The sequence below is a fragment of the Bos javanicus genome, chromosome 8 (assembly GCF_032452875.1).
Source record: "Bos javanicus breed banteng chromosome 8, ARS-OSU_banteng_1.0, whole genome shotgun sequence".
NCBI lineage: Eukaryota > Metazoa > Chordata > Mammalia > Artiodactyla > Bovidae > Bos > Bos javanicus.
Genome location: NC_083875.1, coordinates 103,039,198 through 103,064,070, shown reverse-complemented (window position 1 = coordinate 103,064,070; position 24,873 = coordinate 103,039,198). Strand labels below are relative to the sequence as shown.

General features: G+C 41.4%; 1 protein-coding gene across 4 annotated transcripts in view; it reads left to right on the top strand.

Moving 5' to 3' along the window:
- FKBP15 (FKBP prolyl isomerase family member 15) overlaps positions 1 to 24,873 on the top strand; it is a 57,208-nt gene that overhangs the window by 27,162 nt on the left and 5,173 nt on the right. For 3 of the 4 annotated variants that reach the window (XM_061426532.1, XM_061426530.1, XM_061426533.1), the window contains 16 exons: positions 613 to 755; positions 1,313 to 1,370; positions 4,356 to 4,463; positions 6,656 to 6,758; positions 7,262 to 7,368; positions 8,850 to 8,964; positions 10,671 to 10,780; positions 11,472 to 11,579; positions 12,015 to 12,109; positions 12,967 to 13,069; positions 17,941 to 18,112; positions 20,020 to 20,156; positions 21,829 to 21,984; positions 22,421 to 22,573; positions 23,553 to 23,675; positions 24,717 to 24,824. In XM_061426532.1, coding sequence (XP_061282516.1) covers positions 613 to 755; positions 1,313 to 1,370; positions 4,356 to 4,463; positions 6,656 to 6,758; positions 7,262 to 7,368; positions 8,850 to 8,964; positions 10,671 to 10,780; positions 11,472 to 11,579; positions 12,015 to 12,109; positions 12,967 to 13,069; positions 17,941 to 18,112; positions 20,020 to 20,156; positions 21,829 to 21,984; positions 22,421 to 22,573; positions 23,553 to 23,675; positions 24,717 to 24,824 — 1,899 coding nt within the window. The remainder of the gene's footprint in view (positions 1 to 612; positions 756 to 1,312; positions 1,371 to 4,355; positions 4,464 to 6,655; positions 6,759 to 7,261; positions 7,369 to 8,849; positions 8,965 to 10,670; positions 10,781 to 11,471; positions 11,580 to 12,014; positions 12,110 to 12,966; positions 13,070 to 17,940; positions 18,113 to 20,019; positions 20,157 to 21,828; positions 21,985 to 22,420; positions 22,574 to 23,552; positions 23,676 to 24,716; positions 24,825 to 24,873) is intronic. The other variant, XM_061426531.1, reaches the window with a different exon arrangement.

Below are 24,873 nucleotides of genomic sequence, written 5' to 3'. Positions count from 1 at the left end.
GTAAGTATAACTTTTATCCAGCAATTTAACTTTTGGGAATTTGTATTTTGGGAAAGATTATGTGCAAAGATACAGAGATAAAACTATTCATAGAAGTATTGTTTGTATGGAAGAAATTAGAAATAAACTGAATGTCCACCAAGTAGGAAATGATGAAATATATTTTGTGATAACATAGATATTTATGACTTCTGTCCCCAAAATCCTTTGGAGACTTTTTCCTGAAGTTGATAGCAGTTAAGGGTATGACCTTTGAAGTTAGAAGTTAAAAAGGATGTTGTCGATTAATAATTTAGTTAACATGGAAATATTAATATGTTAATCAGTGAGTGAATAAAGCAGTATGGCCCCATTTCTGTAAAACACACACACATAATATAAATGTGAAATAGTACATCTGAAATCCTAACTATTACTGCTTAATAGTTGAATTGCCAGTAATTATCTTTTTTTTTTTTCTTTTGGCTTGTCTCCATTTTCTCTTTTGCCTACCATGAGCAGGTAATGACTTTGTATGATGAAGAATAAGTAAGATGGAAGGAGAATGGAGGGGGAAGGTGGCTGTTTTTGTGGTCTGTTGGCCTATTCGACCTGTGGTTGATCTTTCCCTAGGTCAAATTCGCTCGAGATTCTGGCTCTGATGGGCACAGCGTTAGTTCCCGGGATTCTGCAGCCCCTTCTCCCATCCCTCCTGCTGACAGCATCTCTGCTGATCCTGTTGTGTCGCCATCCACTTCGGTGCCTTTCAGATCAGGGTAAGACACTGCAGTTGTATCAAGCTCTTTTATTGTCCATAAATAGGATTCTTAGGGTAGTTCAGAAATAGGGATATATTAAGTTGGCCAGAAAGTTTGTTCAGGTTTGTCCATTGCATCATGTAGAAGAACCTGAATGAACTTCTGGACCAATGTACTAGTTAAAAACTGAAATAATTTTAAATAATTGGGGGGGAAATGGGATAAAGGAAATGGGAAACATAATTGCTTCAGACTTTCTAACAAAGGATTAATGTTCATAGTCTATAAAAACACTAATTCAGATATAAAAGAATACCCGCTAAACTTTGGAGAAAAATTGGGCAAAAGCCATAAACACTTATCTCTAAGGATTAAATGTAAATTTTTCTGTTTGAATGGAAAATTGTTTATCTTCAGTAGCTTTCAGAAATTATGCAAAGTACAGAACAGTTGAAATTCTATTTTACAGCTGTTAAATTATCAAACGTCTTAAAAAACAGTGTTTATCCAGTATAATCTGGACTTGTGATTATAGATTTTGTTTTTATCTCAGGATATGTCTTATTTGCTTTCAGGGAGTCAGCTCTTCGTTCCAAATCTAACTCCCTTAGTGAACACCTTACAGTAAATACAGTGAGTATATATGTCTTATCTCCTTAACCCCAGTTTGCTAGGAAGGTTTCATGTGCCTTGGGTGTGGTAGGTTAGAGAAAAAAAAAAAAAGAGAGAGAAATGTTGATTTAGGGTAGAAGTCAGTGGTTACTTGATTCACTGTCCTTTACTTGGGAGTCAGTTTAAATTAGCCTGGGCTTCTGCAGAGACCTGGATTCAAATCTTTATTCTTACAAACATGTGACCTTGAGAAAATTATCTAACTTCCCTGATCTTCAGTTTCTTCCTTATTAAAATGGAAATAATTCTCACAGCCCCTCTTTGTAATCTGTTTTTGTGATATGTTTATAAAGCCCTAAGTTCAGAGCCTACATAAAACATGTCTTCGGTAATCTCTCAAGATTTTTATGAGGTTTCATTGTGTGTGTACATGTGCACGTGTGTGTGCGTGTGTGCGCTCAGTTATGTCTTACTCTTTGCGATCCTTTGGACCATAGCCTGCTAGGCTCCTCTGTCCATGAGATTTTTCAGGAAAGAATAATGGAGCAGGTTGCCATTTCCTTCTCCAGGGGATCTTCCCAACGCAGGGATTGAACCTGTATCTCCTGCATTGCAGCTGGATTCTTTATCTGCTGAGCCAGTGGGGAAGCCCATGAGGTTTAAATGAAATAATGCCTATGGAGTTTCTAGTATTGTGTCTGGAATATTGTAAGAGCTCAATTAACATTGCTTTTTGTTATCATAATTACTGCTAACACTACATGTCTTTATACTTTGATTTTCTCAGAGGAATTCTACACTAATTCACCAGCTAGTTGGCTTTGCGGAGAAGGCAATGGCACCCCACTCCAGTGTTCTTGCCTGGAGAATCCCAGGAACAGGGGAGCCTGGTGGGCTGCCGTCTATGGGGTGGCACAGAGTCACGACATGACTGAAGCGACTTAGCAGCAGTAGCAGTTGGCTTTGAGCAGATTGCTGGGCCTCTGTGTTTCCCCAACTGTGAGATAAGGAGACTAGCATGTTGTAGTAAACTTTGGATCTGAAGACTTTTGGGAAGGTGTGCACTGTGTTGGAGGCCGCCCTGCCTGCTCCACGAAGGCCTCTGTGTGCCGCGTGTGGATGGGTGATAGCTGAGGTGGTTGAAGTGCTAACGCTTTGTAGCTGTCGCCTGCCACATTACGGTAACTGTGTGGACTGAAATCGATGATTAATTTCCCTCCAACTCTAGTTTAGTTGTTTATATACAATCCAAAGTAGGAATTAATTAAGCAAATAATTGATCTGATATGTATAAACAGTGGTCTAAACCCAGAAGGGTAAGCCAAGGAATCAAGAAAATGGGAAAACAGTGTAAAATCTCAGATCTTTGAATGCTGACAAAATTGTTCGGTTTTAGTTCTTTTGTACTCTCTACACACAGCTACTTTTATCAAATATTTCTAAACTTCGGTAACTTTTGGTAAGTTAGTGGTCTACAATGTTTTTTTTTCCTTTCTTTTTTTGCAATTTTATTTTTTTAATTGAGACAAAGTTCATATGACATAAAACTTTAACCATCTTTTTACATTTAAATTTTTATTAAAAAATTTTTCTTATATGGACCATTTTCAAAGTCTTTATTGAATATGTTAGAATATTTCTGTTTTTTATGTTTTGGTTTTTTACCTGCAAGGCATGTGGGGTCTTAGCTCCTCTACCAGGGATCGAACTTGTACCCCCTTCTTTGGAAGACAAAGTCCCAACCTAGACTGCCAGGGAATTTCCCAAGTTTTTATCTTTTGCTTTTAATATATAATTGCATTCATAGGACACACTTAGTAAAACAGTATAACAGGATATACGTTGAGAAGACCATTCCTACCCCTTTCCTCATGTACCCTTGTTTTATTTCACCCCCCTCCCCACCCCCACACCTTGGGTAAATGCTTTTGTTTCTTATGTTTTCCTTCAGTGTTTCTTCATGCAAATGCAAGCAAGTAGGAATGTATATTTTATTTCCCCCCTTTCACAAAAAATAGCATATTATATGTATTATCTACCTTGCTTTTTATACTAACAGTGTCTTTCCATGTTAGTGTATGGAAAACTTCCTCATTCTTTTCTATCTTTAGATCCCAGTGTTCCATTGTGTGGATATTGATTTATATAATTAGTCATCTTTTGACGGATCTAACTTGTTTTGCTGATGTGCCTCCACTGTTAAAAAAAGATGAGCACACACTCTGAGTATATAATTGTTTACAAATTATATGAAGTATTATCCATCGCTGTAAGCAAGTTTAATGTCTTATGTATACAGTAGCTTGAGCAAGCTCTGGGAGATGGTGAAGGATGGGGGAGCCTGACGTGCTGCAGTCCATGGGGTCACAGAGAGTTGGACACGACTGAACTACTAAACAATAATACTGTAGCTTATAAATAATTTTAAAATAGAGGCTATGGTCATTTCGTTTTACACTCACTAGATTATCTTGCTACTCTTAGGGCTATACACTGCTCTGAAAACTGTACTTTGAACCAGTTAATGAATACAGAGGCATCCAGCTCAGGGACTAGTATGTTATCAGTGCCAAGTCAGTGTTAAATGAACCTGAATTTAGAACATAGAGTTCCTGTTTACCTCTCTCCCTAAATCTGTTCTGAATGTTTACCTACTGAGTTGCTCTTGGGCTTTTGAGAAGGTATTATTATCTAAAATGCCTCCCTCCCTTAATCTGTACTTGAGTTTTTCATCTGTAAAGTGAGAATACTTATGCCTGGTAAGGAGACTTGATTGAAATGAAGGAATACAGATGGAACCACTTTGTCCATGCCAACACGTAGGGAATTGTTTTTTCTACTGCCATTCATTGTGACCCATGTATGCTTCTAGGAAAGAAGTCTTTAATTCTCATTTTGTAGAAAAAGTGCTTTCAATAGATGTGGCATAAGAGTCAAAGACATAGAGTTGACTGAAGGTAACGAACCTTGATTACAGTGATTTTTGTGACTTTCCTTTCCTTTTAGAATCCTGATACAGTCAAGGCCAAGTTGATCTCTCGGATGGCTAAAATGGGCCAGCCCATGCTGCCCATTCTTCCACCACAGCTGGATTCTAATGATTCAGAAATTGAAGTATGTCCCACTGGTTGTCTTAGAATGAATAGTGCAGATGTTGCTGTCTTCTGTTCTTTTTTTTTTTTAATATTTATTTATTTGACTGCCCTGGTTCTGCAGCATGTGGGATGTACCCTGACCAGGGATTGAACCCTGGCCCCTTGCATTGGGAGTGCAGAGTCTTAGCCACTGGACTACCAGGGAGGTCCCTCTCTGTTCTTTTAATTGAAATTATTGCTTTTCCTGCCTCTAAACAGAATCATTATTTAGAGAGCTTATAGTCAAAATGATACAGGTTGGTATTGGTACATGTGTTTCTCCTGTAATTAGCACTTCCCCTGAGAAATGGAAGCAATTCTGTATATCTGTCACAAGAGCTGGGCGGTTTTAAGTGGTTAATTTAGTTTTCTACTGAAATCTCTATTGTTAGTATAAATCAAACCTTTGAGACCACATGATGCTCAACCCATAAAGAATGTTCAAGTCATATTTGTTGACCGAATTGCTTAGATTCTCTTGGGAAATGTTGATTTTTCAAGTTTAAAAATTGTATTGCAAAAAAAAAAAAATTGTATTGCAATCAGATCTATCAATTTTTTCCCTTTGTTTTTTGCTTTTGACAGTATGCTTAGAAAGCTTTCCCACTTTCAGATATTTGTAAACATTACATGTGTCTTTAAAATGTTTATTATTATATATTTAGATTTGTTATTTCATATTTAGTCTATCCGGAATTTGGTGAATGACAAGAAGTAACAATTCCAATTAAGTTCTTTAACCATTGGTTAATTCTTTATTGAATACAATAATGCTTTTTCAACTGAATTGAAACAGTGATTAATTTTTAGGATTCTTTGACATTGATGTTCAGCAAAGCAAAGGTGATGATCTTGAGTAAAAAATTCATAAACAGTTTTATTTTTTCATTATTTTATTTCTTCATGGAAAAGCTGTGTGCAGATTTAACATTTTAAACAAAGATAAGATTTCTGGGACCTGTTATAGAATTGATTTTTATCTGGGTTCTAGAAATGAAATTTGGGTAAGATATTCTCATTAAAATTTTTAAGTGCTACTTACCTATTATAGGGTAATTTAAATTAAAAAGAAGACATATTTAACAAAAAGGGCATTCTTTTTATGTCATTTTATAATCAGATTTTTAAACTTAATATTATATCATGAACATTTCTGTTAGTATCGATAATATAAGAAAAAGAAATAAAGCAAAGCTTTATCACCTTTAAAGATAGATAACCCAGTGTTCTGTTATATTGATTTATCATAATTCCTTTCATTCTGTTGTTAGACATTTAAGTTGATTTGTGTAATGATGTAAACCTGGGATGCTTTTCCAGAAACGCATAATACATTTCTGAGAATTTCAGGAGATAAGAGGAAGTTCTAAAGTAAAAGAATGTCGAAGAGATATCAGCCCTTGAACTACTGTAGCATAGCAGATCACAGTCTCTGTACATTGTGCCTCAAGTTTCTTTTTTCCTTGTGTGAATCAGGAAGATGTCTATACATTAACTTTGTTTAGACATTCTTTTTTTTTTTTGGCCACTTTGTGTGCCATACAGGATCTTAGTTCCTTGACTGGTGATTGAACCCATGCTCCCTGCAATGTTACCTTTATTTAGAATTAGAATAGGATCAGCATCACTTTGCTTTTATGAAGAAAAAGAATGAAGGGAAAACACTCTATATTGTCAAAAATAGCCTGGTAATGAGACACAGTGACTCCTACTGTGTGTGATTTTCTGTGAGTACCTTGAGGTCTGTGGAGGTTATTTGGCAGAAGAGAAAGGCTGCATTATTCCCTGGGGTTCCTTGTGAGATGCCCTAATTCTGTGGAAGCAGACTAGGTCAGTCTTAAGGTAGCTGCTGGTTTGGAAAATGATTCATTATGGACAGCAGTCACTCTAGCTGCTTCAGATAAAATAACATCATCAATGGACACTGGAAATTTAACTATAATTATTCGATAGAACTTACAGGGAGAGAGATCCTACTCTAGTACATAATAGAGTGCTTTCCTCCCAGAGCCCATGCCTTAAATTTGTGCCTTTCTGCTTACCTTTCCTTCCTCTTTTTTTTTTTTTTGGTCTAAAACACTGGTTGTAAGGAGGTTTAGGGTGGATAGTCGGTCTCAGTCTTCAACTAAGGACCCATAGATGTAATAACCAAAATGCTCGTGCCTGTTGTAGGACATGAATGCTCCTCGAGGAGCTGGGCAGCCCTTGGCGACCCCATCCGTCCAGCCCTCTCTTCAGCCAGCCCATCCAGTGCTCCCACAGATGACCTCACAAGGTAAGGAACCCCTCTAAGGCTCTGTGGCCTTAAATTGGGTTGGTACCAAAATTATCGTCACTGTACTCTAAAATGTTAGGCTTTATTGTTTTAGTACTGAGAACTGGACTAGAGTATAGAACTTCCCAGACTGTCCCTGGATAGGGCATTTTCAGACCTGAGATGTATTTGGTCTGCCTGCTGTGTCTTCTGCTGTGTTGCATTCTTAGGTTTTGAAACTGGCACTCAGCTGATGAGCCATCTCCCTGTGTGTAATTCTGCACTTCCTGTCAGCTGATGGGGTCATAGGTCTGAATCTCGTGCACTCAGAAAAACCCAGTTTCCTTTCACTAGCCCAGTAGGTTTAGATCCTACTTGCTGAGATCCAGTAGGTCCGGTTTTAGGAGAATTAGGTGAGGCAAGTGGTCAAGTGTGAAGGGTGCTGGTGTGTAAGGTGATAGTCCGGACTTGTACCAAGAAGTGGGAAGTGGGTTTAACAGTGAGAACTTTTTGTTCTATCTTAGCACCTCAGCCATCTGTTTCCCGTGTCCAAACACCATCTGCTGCTTTGATGCAAGTTGCATCTCTTGATTCCCACTCAGCTGTATCTGGAAATGCCCAGTCCTTTCAGGTAACATTTTTTAACCATGTCAGTTATATGCTGTCATTTATTATTGTTCTGTTCAGTCTCTTTTTCTATTTTTGCTCAATTTGTACAGCAGCAGTTCCCCGCAGAGCTTAAAATTTTTCCCCTTCCTGAAACCACCACTTTTTCATGTCTAAACAAGCAAAGGATTGCCTGCCTTGCAGGTTGTTGTCAAGATTAAATTTGAGAACCAGCAAAACACCTGACAAGGCCTGACACACAGTGAAAGCCAACTGATGTTTGTTTCCCTTCCTTTCACACATGTCTAATTTAGAGATGTATATTCAAGTCTTCTGTGTTCTTCTCTATCACACAGCTGATAGGCTAAGATTGCGCTCTACACTCAGTAGAATGGTTGTGGTGGAGGGGCGGTGGGGGAGGCTGTACACAAATACAGCTGAACTCAAATTGTTTAGTTATCCTCCAGAGGTGAGCTCTTAAAAGTAGGTTTTTCTTTTTGTTTTTTTTTTCTGTTTTCATAGGAAGCAGTGGCAACAGCCTGTGTGTCTCTGCTGACAGTTTGCCAGGACAGTAGACTCTTTCTTTTGCCCAACACATTTGATGGATAAGACTTAACTCCCCATGATAAAAGACTCCCACTTCTTTGGTGATTCTTCATGTGGGGTACAGGGAGGTGAGGGGGAAGGGGTCAGAGCAATGGTGGTCAGGCAATGCCTCATTAGTAAGGGTGCATCAGAAATCAGAAAAGTCCTAGCTTGGCCTCTCTCACTCCTGAATGGACCTAATGGAGAGTTATATCCTGTAGTAATGGATGGGTAGTTACACCTGTCCCTGGAAACGAACTGTATTTCCTTAATTCAAGGAAGAATAACCATCATTATTAAAATGATAGCTGCTGTTTATTGAACATTAATTGTCTTCCAGGCACTTACTTACCAGGGGGTTAGGAACTTTAGCTATCTGTCACTTCATTTAGCCCATACAACAACCGTAAGAAGTGGTATTGTTATTTTCATTTAATTGTTGAGGTGACTGAGGCTCAGGAAAATGAGAGTGCTTGGTCATACAGATAAACATCAGAATCTAGCTAGGCAGAGGCATCCTTTGGAAACTATTGGATTTAGTTTGGAATCAGAACGCCTCTTTTTTTACTTTAATGAAACCAAGTAGAGTTTGCTTAGTTTTAAAACGTCTCAGGCCATCTATTGGCCCAATGGCTGAGGGATGAATTCCTACTGAATTAAATCATCACAAGAGGACTGGGGAGTAACCTGAGATGCCCGTAGGGCTTTAGTGACTAGCATCACTAAATGCCAGGAATGAATTACATCATTCCTCTCCTGCTGCAGTTACTGTCCAATACCAAACCCTGGTCTATCCATCTCCAGCTTCAATATGTTTGAGTCTCCTTCCAGTTTACCTACCTTATTCCATCAAAGACAAGCTAAGCAGAAAAGAGAGAGATGAATGTTTTGTAAACCGGCTGTAATTTGGCCTCTTCTCAGCCCTATGCAGGTGTGCAGGCCTACGCTTACCCCCAGGCACCAGCTGTCGCTTCCCAACTGCAGCCCGTTCGGCCCTTGTACCCCGCACCACTCTCGCAGCCTCCTCATTTTCAAGGTAGGCATTTCTCATCTTCTGCTCTTGCTGGGCTTCCCCGTCTCCCATCCATTCTCATTTTGACTCCAGTAGATCTCTGCCGTTTTTGTCTTTTCTTTTTTAAGAAGCTTAGTTGAGGTATGACTTACATACCATGGAGTTCACTAGTTTTTTTCCTTTCTTTTTTAAAATATAATAAAGATTTTTTTCTTGTGCATGCTACATGTCTGTTATGGGTAGACTGGAAGTTGGGTCATGCCTGCTCATCACTCTGGAAGGAGGTTCCTGGAGCAGGAACTGTCTGAAACACTGACCTTTGTGAGTTTTGTGTGGATCCATATGTTCCTTTCTGCTGGTCAGGGACTCCTGTCCGCTGTCAGCTGGTGCTCTGTGAGATCCTCTGTATCTGAAGATGTATCCCTAATGAATTGATGGAGAGAAAAGTACCCCGCATCCACCGACTCCTCCGTGTCTTGTCATCTCCCCAGTTCACTGGTTATAAGTGTACAATTCAATGACTTTTTTTTTCAGTCTACACAGTTGTGCAGACATCACCACGATCCAACTTTAGAACATTTCCAGCATCCCCCTCAAAGCCCTTCTGACTAGTGTTTTGTTTCTTGCATTTTTTTCCTGCCAGCCCTTTAAATTCCTCTCTGAGAGTTGCTCTGTAGAGTTCTTCGTAGATAGTAAAAGAGGAAAATATTGGAGGAAATTGGGAGAAAGCATGACTGTTTAGTATCTCATATGAGAGCTACTTTGTTACAAGTTTAAAGTTGTGAAAAGAATACACTTTTATTAAAAGTCAACACAAAAGAGTGTGAAATAAAACTTTACTGTCTTCCATCTTTAAACCCCCTTGACCTTAGGAAGCAGTCACTTGAGTAACTTTTCAGGTATTTTGTATACATGTACAGTATGGTTGCCTTGTGTAAATACGAAGCAAAGTAAGTGTATGCAGCTGGGATGGTATCCTGCCTTCTTCTGAAGCTTGTGTTTTGCACAGTGATCACTTTGAGTATTAGGACAGGGGTAGAAAGAAGCAAGAATATCCCCAACGAAATGTAAGGTCCGGGAGCGGTTAAGAGTTTCCTGTGTGTATCCTTGGTCTGGAAGCCCTGCTCTTCTCCATCTGGCAAACTACTAAACCTGTAATCTCTTCTGAGAAGCCTTCCTTGTTACCATCCCTCCCTCTCCTTCCAGAGATGTAAATGTATATGTGTCACTAAAAAGTTAATGTTGCTGTTCTCTGTGCTCCTTTTTGTACCTTGTAACCTGGTACATGGTTCATTCTTTGCACTTACAACAAACACTCTGTTACAGTGATCTGTTTACATGTGAGTCTCCTCACCAGACTAAGCTTATCAAGGGCAGGGACCATGTTTCACTCATTGCTGTATCCCTGGTACCTGATCCTATGCCTGGCATGCAGTTGGGTGAATGGAGAAGCAATCTGAGCTGCTAATGGCCCCACGTGTGCCCTGGAACCAGACTGTACCGCTGGTTGCATGCCGCAGGAGCACATCGTGGTTATTGTTAGTTTTGGAGCCCTTTGACCTTTACAGCTGTTCCATCTTGTCCTAACGGTGTGACTCACCGCCAGCCTTTCCTAGTCTTTGGAAATGTTCATTTCTTTCTTTCCTCTGCTGATAGAGCTGTTGGCTTTTCCTCATTCAGTGTCCTCTCTTACAGTTTCATAAGTTTCGTCTTGGCTTTTGTCTATTTAGGATCAGGTGACGTGGCTTCATTTCTCATGACTGAAGCCCGGCAACATAACACTGAAATTCGGATGGCAGTCAGCAAAGTGGCCGATAAAATGGATCATCTAATGACTAAGGTAACAGAGTCATCTCATTTTGAAAGTAAGGGTATAAAGTGAATTCCCTGGTGGTCCAGCAGTTAGGAATCATTGCTTTCACTGATTCAGTCCCTTGTTGGGGAACTAAGATCTGGAAAGCTGTGCATGGTGCATCCAAAAAAAATTAAGTGGGGTATAAAGAGGGAGTACGAAAAGAGAGCCACCAGCACTACAGGTGAACTCTTTCTTGTTTTCTGTATTCATACTGCATGCTCACTCACTCAGTTGTGTCCAGCTCTTTGTGACCCTATGAACTGTAACTTGCCAGGCTCTTCTGTCCTTGGGATTCTCCAGGCAAGAATACTGGCATGGGTTGCCATTCCCTTCTCCAAGGGATCTTCCCCACCCAGGGATTGAACCTGCGTCTCCTGCATTGCAGGCAAATTGTCTACCACTGAGCCACCTGTGAAGCCCCATATTGATAGTGGTTAGTAGTTATTTCCCAAAAGAGTTGTTTTATTTAGGGATGCAGTTAGCAGAAGAAAACTCCTGCTTACATTAGAGATTGTCTCAGAAACTTAACAACCCTCTCAGTGGTCACATCTTGGATACATTGTATTTCTCCTTGCAAAAATTTCATTAAAATGAAAATTAATTTTAATTACATTAATTCATTTAATTCATTAATTTTAATGAAATTTTAAAGACTTTTCTGGCACTAATTTTGTAGGTTGAAGAGTTACAGAAGCATAGTGCTGGCAATTCCCTGCTCATTCCCAGCATGTCGGTGACCATGGAAACAAGCATGATTATGAGCAACATACAACGAATTATTCAGGTGAGAGTGGTCTCAGCCTGGAGATCTTCCCATGCTCTGTCCAGAGATGTACTACCTTTAAAACCTCCACTCCAGGAATAAGAGCATGTAATAAATGCTCACGCTCCATGGAATTGGGAAATTCTGGAAAATCCACTGTGGCTTAATCTAGTCCAAGTGACATCACTCTGTAATCGGAAGGAAGCATTTCTCTTTTCACCATATATAACAAATTCACTTCACTTTATAGCCATTTATATGTTTAGTCTGTTAGATATAGTGATTTGTATCCATCAGGTAGAATTTGATATGTTGTTGTAAGTATTTATATTTATCTGGACAGAAGTTCTAGGTTTTTTTTAACAGTATCACCCATCAGTTCAAGTTGATTCCCTTTTATCTGATGCTTTTCTCTTAAAAACTTCAGTTTTACACATCACATATTTTTGAATTTAGGAAAATGAAAGGTTGAAGCAAGAGATCCTTGAAAAGAGCAGTCGGATAGAAGAACAGAATGACAAGATTAGTGAACTAATTGAACGAAATCAGAGGTAATGACAGGTACGGGGCACTGGCTAGGATGAGCAGAAAAGGGTTTAGCTTGTAAATGCCCGAGTTCAGTGAACATTTGTTCAGGGGGCTTTGTGTATGTTTCTGCTCTTTTCTGCTTCCTGCTTGTCACATGAATGACTTCTTGGTGACGGAGAGGGATTTCAGGAGAGAGGGCTCAGGAGGCTGCAACAGAACATGCACCCGTGTTTGAGTCCACCCTTTGCTCCTCATTTGTTCTGTGGCTTTGAGCATTTTATTTATTCCTTCTGGCTCTAGTTTCCTCATCTGTAAAAGTAGTGTTAATGCCTAGGAAAACTCTGATGTCAGCTCTTCTGTCTTCTGTGTGGGCTGGGCTGACTCTGTTTTATCAACCAGAACTTCACAGATTTCCACATAAACCCAAGCACTGTATAATTTTTCTAGATACTTCTGAAAAAGAATTTTGGGGGAGTGGTCAGGGGAACATGTCACAGCATATAGCATTTCATTTTAAAAATACCGTTTTCCATATTTCTTTTCTTCAGTGTCCCTTATCTCCCACATGGAGGAGGGGAGGGAATTGGTTTTCTTCTCTTCCTTCCTTGCAGCCTTCATATTCCTATCTCTTTCTTCTCTCATTTTTCCCCACTACACCTGATCGAATTCCTCTCCTCTTTATTCTACACATTCAAAGCAGTTCACCCCTGGGCCCAGGTTCCTGCCTCCAAACTTGATTACTGCAGATCTTAGGAAAAGGAACTGCTTTCAGATTGTTGCTGATGAAGGAGCAGAGCAGCGCTCTGGCTGCACATTGGGTTGTGCCTGCTCTGCATGGAGTGCCTGATACGTGTTTTCTTTTCCCCTCCTTATTTCATAGGTATGTTGAGCAGAGTAACCTGATGATGGAGAAGAGGAACAACTCACTTCAAACTGCCACAGAAAACACACAGGCAAGAGTTTTGCATGCTGAGCAAGAGAAGGTAAAGAAACTAGGGAGAGAAAAGCCCAAGTCAGGATGTGTAGAGCCAAGGAGTGTGTCCTCTGTACGTACTTACCAGTCTCCTTTTGAGCAGAATTTTTGCCATTGTCGGGAAGAGAACTAGAAATCTCCCAGCAGATTTTTAATACATCCACCATCCAGATTTCTGTTTTTTAAATACGTTACAGTTAGTTGACTCAGAAGAAATCACTGATCTTAGTAATTTGGTTAAGGTGAGGATTAACCCAGTTTATTAGAAAGGAATCCTATTCTGCTGAAAAAATCAGCAACAGTTTCTGTTATGCCACGTAACACATATTTATTGTGAAGTTTGAGATGGTTTAAGTAAGCAATCCTTCATCTGTGTCTGCCAGAGCATTTTAAAGTACTGCTGTTTGACTTCAGTCAGCTCAGAATTATGTATTTTGACCTGTTTCTGAAGAGGGTCTTGGGTTGAGGAGGACTGCTTTGGAAGCCCCATTCTTCCTATCTTTGCTGCAGTGATACTGTTTATCTGGAATGAGTTCCTTCCTGTTTGGCCTCTCCCTCATCAGCTGGGAGATTACAAGCCTTCATCTGCTGTTTTTTCAGAGGTTTAAGAAGTAGCTTATATTTTGTATTTGAATATTTTTTTAAAACACGAAAAGTTAAGGTAGGATGCACGTTATAACTTTACATACTTTTTTACATTCTGGTAATGACAAGGATTCCTTTCTTGGGTCTCATTGCTGTTATTCTTTATGTCCTCTTAGCTAGTATCCAGTCAAGTAATAATAATAGTAATAATAATAATAATAATTTAAAAGTGGACACCTTATCCTCAGATAAGCTGTGTTTTGCCAAGTCCAGTCTTGACCCTGAATCTTTCCCATTGCTACTTGACACTGCCCTTTGTTTGTCATGGCTGAGTCCCAAAGCCTGGATCCCCACTCCCCATGAAGTCTACTTTTTTTTACTATTTCTCTTTCATCTACTTTTATTTGCTTTCTCTTTCCTAACAAGGCAACCACATATCTTATTTGTTGTGGCTGTTAACTATTATTCAGGTCTACAATTGATTATATAACTTGTTCTAGATCAGTGGTTCCCAAATACTGGTTTGGCTGCCTCAAAATCACTTAGGGAGCTTGATCAAAAATATACATCTCTAAGCTTCACCTTGAGATTCTAATCCAACATTTCTAGTTGAGGTCTGAATCTGAACTTTTAAAAAGCTCCCCTTGATTCTGAGACAGAGCCAGGTAGGAGGCACTGCTCTTATCAGTGATTTCTTTTGCCACAGTCTGTGGAGGTGGCAGCTGCCACACCTTTGTTTTTAGCAAGCTCACTATGTGGCTCCCATGCTGGGTGTCAGTGGTATGTGTGCGTGTGAGTATGTATTCCAGTCAAACTTTATTCACAAACATAGATAGCAAGCCAGTTTGACCTGCAGGTGATAACTTGCCAATCCCCTGAATTAGCTAACTAATCCACCCAAATGCTTGTTGATAAACTCCAAAAGTGTCTGGTACAATACATGAACCTGGTCAGTGCTCTATTTACAATAGCCAAAACGGTAGTGATAATAACAAAAACAGTACTACCTGTTGTTGTTCTGTCGCTAAGTCATGTCTGACTCTTTGTGACCCTGTAGACTGGAGTACCAGGCTTCCCTGTCCTTTACTATCTCCTGGAATTTGCTCAAACTCATGTCCATTGAGTCAGTGATGCTATCTAACCATCTCATCCTCTGCCACCCTCTTCACCTGTCAAACACCTCCTCGGTCCTAGGCACCATGCTTACACAGATCTGTTTGAAGACATCTCCTGGGCTATCAGGAGATAGTCTTGATATTCTTGATGAGTCAGGTACCATATACATGCTTCACTTGGTCTCCTTTATTCCAGTAAAACTTATCGAGCCTTGACTCTCCCATTTTTCTTTTGATCCACCTCTTAAGAGTCTTCCGTGTGATATCTCTCCTCTTAAATGGAAATAATCAAGGTCCTTTCATGCCTGGAGGTACTTCTCTGCCTGCAAGCACAGTTCAGAAACCTGTGGTTATATGCTCAATGAATATTCGGTAAATGAAATTATTTTTCTCTATGGCAGTATTAATATTTCCACATAAAACCATGGAATAATGGTTAAAACTGGAGAGAAGTTACAGTTCATCTAGTTTGATATTCTTTTCCAGAAGAGCAAGCTGAGGCCCAGGTAGAGTAAAAGACTTGCCTGGGGTCTCACCTGCAGCCGGCTGTGTCCTTTTCCCTTTGCCAGATGGCCATCTTTCTTTGGTACCATGTTCCTCCTCCTATCCCGAATGCTTTTTCCCTTGTTTTTCTGAATTCTTGGTTCTTTCTTGTCATGGCTTTCTCTTCCCAGCTCTCCAGTCAGCAGTGGAATTTGATCCCAGGTGCGAACCAGGGAGCTGTCCTATCCACTGTGTAGGTTTTTGATATTTTCCTTTCTCATTTGATATTGCAGACCCTTACTTGAAACAATCATAATTTACACACCCACACACATGTGCACACAGATGCACATACATACACATATTTATATATATTCACACATTTCTTTCTGATTACAAACATTACATCTGTTTCTTCCAGGAAATACAGATAAGCAAGCATAAAACATAACTCACAAATTGTCCTCCCACTCAGAGATGCCCTCGTGCTCAGATTCTTCGCAACCCCATGGACTATAGCCTGCCAGGCTCCGCAGTCCATGGGATTTTCCAGGCAAGAAGACTGGAATGGGTTGCCATCTCCTATTCCCAAGGGATCTTCCTGACCCAGGGATCAAACCCACGTCTCTTGCATCTCCTGCATTGGCAGGTGGATTCTTTACCACTGAGCCACCTGGGAAGCCCCACAGTCAAAGATAATTTTTATATGTATCATTCATCCCTTAACAGTTTTCGCTATGTGTGTGTTTGGGAGAGAGTATTACTTGCTTGTAAGAGGCCTTTCTCTATTGGGGCCTGAGTCAAGAGCTTTTGAGTGATCTTCCATTCTGCTTGTTCTTGATGAGAGTGAGCACCGCCTCTCCCCTGGAATTTGTCCCCTCCCATGGTCTTAGCTGCTCCGAGGTGCTATGTGAACGGTCTTCACTCTGATTTTAGTGAACTCTGGAGCTGTGATGAACACGGAGCTCTCTGAGCATTGTGTTAGTTCCGTTTCTACCAGGCCACTTGGGACAGGACAGTGAGTAAAACTTTTATTCTACTTGTGGCAGATGAAAACCCTCTTCTGTCTGGAAATTCAAGCTGTCATTGTCCTCTGTGTTTAACAGATGAAAACGTAAGGCTGCTGAACAGCAAAAATAAATATCTTAGAGCTCACTCTGAAGGATGTTGTTAAAAAATTTATTCTGATACTTAATAAAACCATCAGGGAGACTTTTGTTCAAGACTGTTGCTATAGATGAGAGTTCTGTGGTGGCCTTGGGGTTAGGATTCTAGGCTTTTACTGCTGTGGCCTGGGTTCAGTCTCTGGTTGAGGAACTGAGATCCTGCAAGTCACAAGGCGCAGCCAGAAATCAAAAGACTCCTGCAACAGGTACGAAAGATTGGACTCAACTCCAAACACAATAAGGGCAAGAAAGCAAGTAGGGAATTTACAGCCATGGAACAGTGAGAGGGTCAGTGGATGGAAAATTACTAAGAGGAGAATCATAGGAAGGGGGATTCTTGCTAACGACAGGCCAAGGACTTAGATAGCAAAGGTTGGGATGAAGAGCTGTGATCAGTTATCAGGGGTAGAGATTCTCTCTAAACTGACATAGCAGGATTCTTGCTAAAACTGGGCTGGTCAGGCCAAAGACAGGGTGGGGAGACCAAGGCTGAGCGCTCTGAGGCCCTGACTTGAAGTTTGGTCAGAGAGAGCCTTTGCCTGTGGACGCTCATATGCTCATTCCTGGCCTATTTCTTTTTACTTTGTGTACCATTCGTTTTATTTCCTCCACCTTTAAGAGAGCCAAAATATCAGATTTTAAATGTAAGCTAGAAACCTGATTAAGGCTTTGGAATAAAGTTTAAAACTGAGGTGGGCACGGTGACAACCCTAAGAAGGGACAAGTGATACCAAGAAAGTAGACAGCAGCAGAAACGCACGTGCAGTACGGTCGTCTAGGGAGGAGTAATGGTGGAAGCCTACAGTATGGAGAGATGGTCCCACCCCAGATACACCCTGCTGTCCGGAGGTCACGCCCATGAGAGCCGTCATGCACCGCCTTTCCTGCCCTGTTTTGACAGGAGCTCGTCCGTGCAGGTGAAATGAATGTGGCATTTGTCCCTTGTTTCCCATTCCTTTTCACTGACCATCCTTTCGTTTGCATCATCACCCTTAATACACAAAACACAGTAGGTGATTTTTCCAGGGGGTCATTTTGGTTTCATCGAATGTAACTTGAGAATATTTAGCTCCTGTTTGGCCAGTACGAGCCCCGTTTAAAATGCATTGAGCAGCCAAAGAAGTTGGAGTGTTCCTTTCTTTTATTACCACGGTTCTTCCCAAAACCCCCAACACAGTTACTCTGACGTGACTGATCTTTATAGTACCATTAGTGCCACAGTGCTCAGGAGAAGTTAGAGACTGAGAAGTGGATTGCCATTGAAAGCATTCAATTTAAAATTTAAAATGCTCTTTTCTTCTTCTTTTTTTAAAAAAAGATTGTCCTTTATAGGAAAACTAGAAAATGGCAAGAATACCATTTTTACAAGGTAATTCCCGGGTCAGAGACCTTGCACATTTGAGGGCTTGATTTTGATTCAGTGCAGGTCAAAGGTGGCCTTAGCTCTCTTCCCACCAGTTCAGCCAGCACAGAGTATGTGAGCTTGGGACATCACCATGTTTAAAGTGATGTCGTACTTTGTCGCTTTTCAGGCCAAGGTGACGGAGGAGCTCGCTGCTGCCACTGCACAGGTCTCTCATCTGCACCTGAAAATGACAGCCCACCAAAAGAAAGAAACAGAGCTGCAGGTCCAGCTCACAGAGAGCATGAAGGAGACAGACCTCCTCAGGGGCCAGCTCGCCCAACTGCAGGCAGAGCTCTCAGGTACGCCCTGTGGAGGGGGCTGGGGCTGTGACCAAGTAAGCGTAAGCAATTACACTGTTTCCTTCCCCTCGGTCCGTCTGACAGAAGGCTCATGAAGGTTATGAAGGATGAAGCCAAAAATTGAGGTGAACCAGTATAAACCTACAGGATTGACATAAATGACAACAAGAGAACTGACCGTTTAGTGCCACTAAGTGGCCACAGTTCTGCTATGTTTGGTCAAGTGTTCAGTCTCTTTGGTACTTAGGATTGGCCTCACAGGCCTTGAAGAAATAATCTAACTTGTGACTAACCTAACTGGGGGGTTCCTCTAACTTGTGACTCAGTAGAGGCTTAAGAAGGTGCTTCTTGCATTGGTTGCCTCTTTCCTAGAGGATGGATTGCAGTCTTTCAGCCTGGCACTCAAGGCCCCTCCACCTTGGCTTATTTCCTGTTATGTTGCTTAATTCATCATAGTTCTGGGCATACTAGCCAGCCTGCTGCTTCAGCACATCCTGTATTTGTCTTGCTTTTTATCAGTACTGTTCTCTGGACTTGTGGTGTGCCCACCATCACCAAGATTTACCTCCAGTTCTCTCCAAAAACTGCCTCTTTCAGAAACTTCACCCTTTTTTTTGCCTCTAGAATATTTGATCTCCTTTAAAGTCTTGCATCTCTGAGTGCATTATTATGACCATTTTCAGAGTTAGCCTTTGATCAGCACTACTTGTGTGTCTGTTTTCCCTTCTATAATGCAAGCCTCTGAAGGGCAAATATGATGCCTTGCTCATCTTGTGAAGTCCTCCCCTTAGTACTAGTTCAGTGCCTGGCACGAAGGTGCTGCTTGTGACATGGTGAAAAGCAGATTTGTGAAGACTGGCATGTTGATTCACCCACCACCTTGTAAAAATAAATGTAGAAGGCACAGATGGGACCAGTGGGTCAGGTATGGCAAGAACAGCAACAGTTAAGAAACAAAATTCACTTGCCCAAAAAGAGAGCTAAAAAACACTGATCTCAGTTGGTGAAGTGATACCTTGAAGATAAATCCTTTCCCTCTTAGAGCATCACTTGAGCAAACTTGAGGGAAAATCTTAGATTCAAATGTCATACTGATATCTTCTTTCCTGTTTTCACGGTGCCCTGTGACAGTTACCTTAAGGGTACCATAAGGTCTCAAAAGTTCTCCAACAGAATTAATTTTGATGCGTTACATTTTAAAAATTACTATTTTCCTATTGAAGTATAGTTGATTTACAATGTTTTACACTATTGTGTTAATTACTACTATACAGCAGAGTGATTCAGTTATACATATATTTTTGTATATATTCTTTTTTAAAATCTTTTCCATTATGGTTTATCATAGGGATATTACCCCTATGGCACAGATATCCCTCTGTGCCATACAGTAGGACCTTGTTTGATGTATTACATTTTAAAGAAATTTTCCAAATAGCTTTATTTGAGAAGGAGTGTTTAGAAAACAGACTATTGATAGAATGTCCCAGCTACCAAGAAAGTTGAGAATATCTTACCAGGCATTGAGAAAGGGCCTGGACTAAACAAAGATCTCAGTGTGTTGAGTCCCGTGGGTTGAGATGATGACTGACATGGAACTGAGGGACGGATACATTTCAGGGGTGATCTCTGACTGCTTGCTACACTTCTCTTCCATTTTGTGTGTGTCGGAGGTGACCTGTAGGTACAGAGATAAATATGGATGGGTGTGGAAGTCAGTGGGTCAGTTTATGGCTTGATAAGCCTGTTGCTGGTCAGTGAGGTGATGCTGGAAGAAGTGAGTGGAAGAGGCTCGTGTGGGAGGGTTGGAAGATGAGAGAACACAGTTTTGAAGGAGCTGTCAGGATGCCGTACAGCCCACGGCAGCTCTGGTTCTACAGCCACGCCTTCGTGCTATCATATCTCAGAGGTCCAAGAAACCTCCCAGCAAGTGCAGTCCAAACTCAAGAGTGAAAAGCAGAGCCGGAGACAGCTGGAACTCAGGGTGACCTCCCTGGAGGAGGAGCTGACTGACCTGCGAACTGAGAAGGAGTCTCTGGAAAAGGTAAGCTCTCCATCTGAAGTTTCTCTGTTGTATCCAGGTGGCCAGAGTGGGCTGTTTCATAAACATTATTTTCCTTTTAAAAAGTACTGTAGCGTGTGCTCACTGTAACATACAAATAATACAGAAAAATATAAAATAAAAAATGAAATTTATGTTTTCCTCTTCTCTACAGTAGAGGCAAGAACTATAAAAAAATGTATGATTATTCTTCCAGATTGTTTTCTTTGTGTATAATATATACATGCACATAGCACACATGTGTGTATGTATAAAGTATATGTTTACACATATGTGTACACTCATAACATTTTTAATAATAATGTGATCACTTTTAATACTTTAAAGATTGTATTGTGGCCGTTATACTGATAAGAATGAGAGCTTTCTCATTCTTTGTAACTACTACAGAGTAGGCTGCTGCAAGGCTGTACCATAATTATATTTAACTATTCACCTATTGATGGATATTTCTGTTTCTAACTGTTCACTGTTTCAAACATTGCTTTCGTGGATACCTTTGTACTGTATAACTTTTTTTGCAAATTCATTTGAGCATTTCCATAAAAATTGATTGCTTGAATTTGAATTGCTGCATCAGAGAAAATTCTCAACATTTAAATTTTTAAAATAAATGTCGCCAGATTATCCTAGAGTATGTTAGCTTACATTTCCAGCTCTGTGTAAGCAAGCCTATTTCTCCATTATTTTTCCAACTCTGCCTGTATAAATTTTTACAATCTTTCATGATAGGTGAAATATGCTTATCTTATCTTTAGGTATATTTTTGTTCGTAGTAAAGCTTTCATATATTTAACACCTATTTGTATTTCCTCTGTTATAAACACTATTAAAGTGCTACTCCTTTGTCAGTCATAGGTGTTACAAATATTTTTCTAGTTTGATGTTTTTTAACCTTATTTAGTGATATCTATTGTTATTTTATAAATTTAACGCTAGGATAATACTAGCCCCATTGAACAAATTGGGAACATTTCTATCTTTTTCTATATTTTGGTACAGCTTAGATATGAAGAGAGTGGTCCGTTTCTGAGCTTTTACTAAAACTCTCTAGTAAAGCCCTTTGCCTAGTGCCCTTTTAGAGGATAAATCTTGGTCTGTACTTTGTTTCTTCCATAATTTTATCAGGTTTTTTTTAAAAAAGTTCTTTCTGATTTTGAGGGCTGTTTCAATTTTTCATTGTTCTCGATACTCCTACAGTGATCACCCTTGTAACACATAATCTTTAGGATCTACTGCTTCCTTAAAATAAAGTCTAATTTGTGTAATTTCTGGGTGTGTGTATGTATTTTGAAGGTCCTGTCACAGAATTGTGACTTTCTTACCAGCAGATTGTGAAAGATGTTCCTCAGAGATGAGGAACATCTTAACAGTGGTAGGTATACAGGGAAATAAGATAAAGTAAATAAAGCTTTACCTTATTTAAATAAATAAATAAAGCTCTTCTAGTTTACCTTCTTATTGTCGCAGTTTTTTTTTTTTCCCTGCCAGTAGTCGAGAATGTCAAATATATTGGGGAAACTAAACTGAAAAAATGAATTGTTTCCATTAACGAAGTAAGGACCCAGTGATGTTAATAACTAGCACCACCATCACCATCTCCATTTATCTTCTTCAAACAACTGGAGCTGATGACGGTTCTCTTGTTCCTAAGAACCTCTCAGAAAGGAAAAAGAAGTCAGCTCAGGAGCGCTGCCAGGCTGAGGAGGAGATAGACGAAATTCGCAAATCACACCAGGAGGAACTGGACAAACTTCGACAGCTCTTGAAGAAGGCTCGGGTGTCCACCGACCAAGCAGCTGCAGAGCAGGTAATGGGAAAATGAGGCCGGGAAATCAAGGGCAGTGGCAGGACACAGCTAATCTCTAGTCATCTGACAGCAGCCTTTCTTTTTGTAAGTTTCTGCATTCGTGTTTATATGTTGTATGTTCTTTAGTTAGAGTGAATTGGTGTCCTTCATCTGATCATCTGTGGAATTTTGGAGGGAAATAAGTTTCTTCTGTTTAAAAAGGTCTAAGGGTCCAGATCCTGAAAAGTATGATCATATTATGGCCCTGGGGACCTGTCTATAGACAGTCACTCCTTTATCTGGTTGTAGTACCTTTTGGAGTCCTGACAACCAAGGTCTTCCAGATGGTTGTTTCTCTGCTAAATCTGGGCTCTTAACTTTTTTGCCTTATTAAAGATGGGGTTTCCCAAGATGCAGTTAGACCCCCCATGATACAGTGATTACTTTCTCTTGGCAGCTGTCTCTAGTACAGGCTGAGCTGCAGACCCAGTGGGAAGCCAAGTGTGAGCAGCTGTTGGCCTCTGCCAAGAATGAACACCTGCAGCAGTACCAGGAGGTGTGTACACAGAGAGATGCCAGTCAGCAGCAGCTGCTCCAGCTGGAGGAGAAGGTGAGCGTTTTCCCTTGGACTAAGTCCAGGGGATAAATAAGCCCAGGCAATTTAAGGTAAACAGGTTGTTCAAGTCTTGTAGATCCTTTTGTACCCGAAACATGTTAATCACTTTTGAAAACAGAATCATACTTGTTCAGCTCTCTGGTTGATCAGTCGTATTACACGTACTCATTTGGGATGACAGGTCAGTGACTTAGAAAAAGAAAAAGCAGCATTCATGTTCTGGACTATGTTTTCCATTATAATTTGATCCTTCATTTATTAAGCAAATACTTATTGAGTGCCAGTTGTGTTCCAGGCACTGTGTTAGGGAAAAGGCTTACAAAGAACACTCCTCAGGAGTCTCACAATCAAGAAAGGGAGACCGAGAAACAAAGATGAGCATTAAGTGCTGTGAGGCCCAGAAGAGGAAGTGCCCAGGGGAGCAGAGCCAAGAGGGACAAGGAGCTTTGATGAGGTGGGGAAGGCCACAGGTGTTCTGGGCAAAGGCCCTGAGATGGGCTGGAGCACAGGTGTGGTGGGATCATCTGGCATAAAACGAGAAAGAGAAGGAGGGATGGCTTACCACCATGTATGGAAGTCCTCATATCTGGAGGTCAGTTAAAGTGTCCAGTTGAAAATCTTCCACTCAGAGATGAGGAAGGCAGTCTTGGTGGTGACCGTTCATATGTCTATGTGACTAGGGTTATCAGACCCTTCCTCCCATTTTTCATCATATTCTTGACCTAAGTAGGAACAAGGCACGTGACCTTGTTGGGAAAGAGGAGATGGAGTGGTGAGTTGGGACTGAGTGATGAGGAAATGGAGCACTCTGGGTCAGCAGGCCTGGGGTGGGGGTGGAGGGGTGTGGATGTCAGCAGGCCGACGTGAGGTTGACACTTGAAGCTTAGGATGCTTCTCCTCCTCCTGGGATTCCTGACCTTCACCTGGAAGCCCAGGTTCCCAGGCCACAGCCACAGCCTGTTCGTTTTTGCAGTGTTCAGCCCTCCAGGCCCAAGTCACATCCCTGAGAGAGCAAAATGCACAGCACATCAAGGACCTAGAGAGCAAGGCCCAGACATCTGGGGTCGAAGCCACTGCCGCTGACCCCTCAGAAAAGGTGAGCTGACGTTTCAGAGACGTGAACCGTGTCCTGCAGGGCGATCGCCTGTGCAGAGCAGGCCTGCGGAAGGGACTTTGTCGTCGGTGTGTTGTGTCCTTAGCTTGTTTTCCGATCCACCACCATCTGACTTGCTGCTGCTGCTAAGTCGCTTCAGTCGTGTCCGACTCTGTGTGACCCCATAGATGGCAGCCCACCAGGCTCCCCCGTCCTTGGGATTCTCCAGGCAAGAACACTGGAGTGGGTTGCCATTTCCTTCTCCAATGCGTGAAAGTGAAAAGTGAAAGTGAAGTCTCTCAGTCGTGTCCGACTCTTAGTGACCCCATGGACTGCAGCCTACCAGGCCCTCCGCCCATGGGATTTTCCAGGCAAGAGTACTAGAGTGGGGTGCCATTGCCTTCTCCGATCATCTGACTTAAATCGGAGTTAATCCATTGGAACCTGTCTCTTTGGTGGCAAACCCAAAGAGCCCTATGCTGAGGTCTGGATAGGTGAGGGAAATGTTTCTGAGTCACAGGAGAGGAGTAGGGAGCGTGCCAGCCTCTTCTGGCCACTAGTCCTCATAGCCTGTGGCAGCTCCAGTGGTGGCCTCAGTGGGAGGGTGGCATCGGGGAGCCGTCTTTGAGAGTGTTAAGCACACACGCTGCAGCTTACCCGTCCTTCCTATAGCCCTTCTGTTGAGCGCTGCTCGTTATTCAACATTGTCCCCTCCACAGTGTCAGCCTTCGGGGTCTCAGTTCCTGACCAGCCGTGTCTCACGGCAGAGTCCTAGGAGGCCTTCATTGAAGCCTTCCAGACCTCTCTCTGGAATTTATTTATTTAACATCTAATTTATTTGGCCGCGCTGAGTCTTTGTTTTGGCATGTGGTATCTCGTTCCCTGACCAGGAAGGGAACCCGAGCCCCCTGTGTTGGGAGCCCAGTCCCAGCTACTGGACCACCGGAGCGAAGCCCCTCTCTGGAATCTACATGCATCCCTCAGTCGCTTGACTTTGGCAGCATGCATTTTGATCTTGTTTCTCTCTCCTCGCGTGGTTGTCAGGTCAAGAAGATAATGAACCAGGTGTTTCAGTCCTTGCGGGGAGAGTTCGAGCTGGAGGAGTCTTACAGTGGCAGGACCGTTCTGGGGACCATCATGAATACCATCAAGGTACAGCCGGCTGTTGTTTGTGTCCTTGAGATGGGTATCTCCTTGCTTA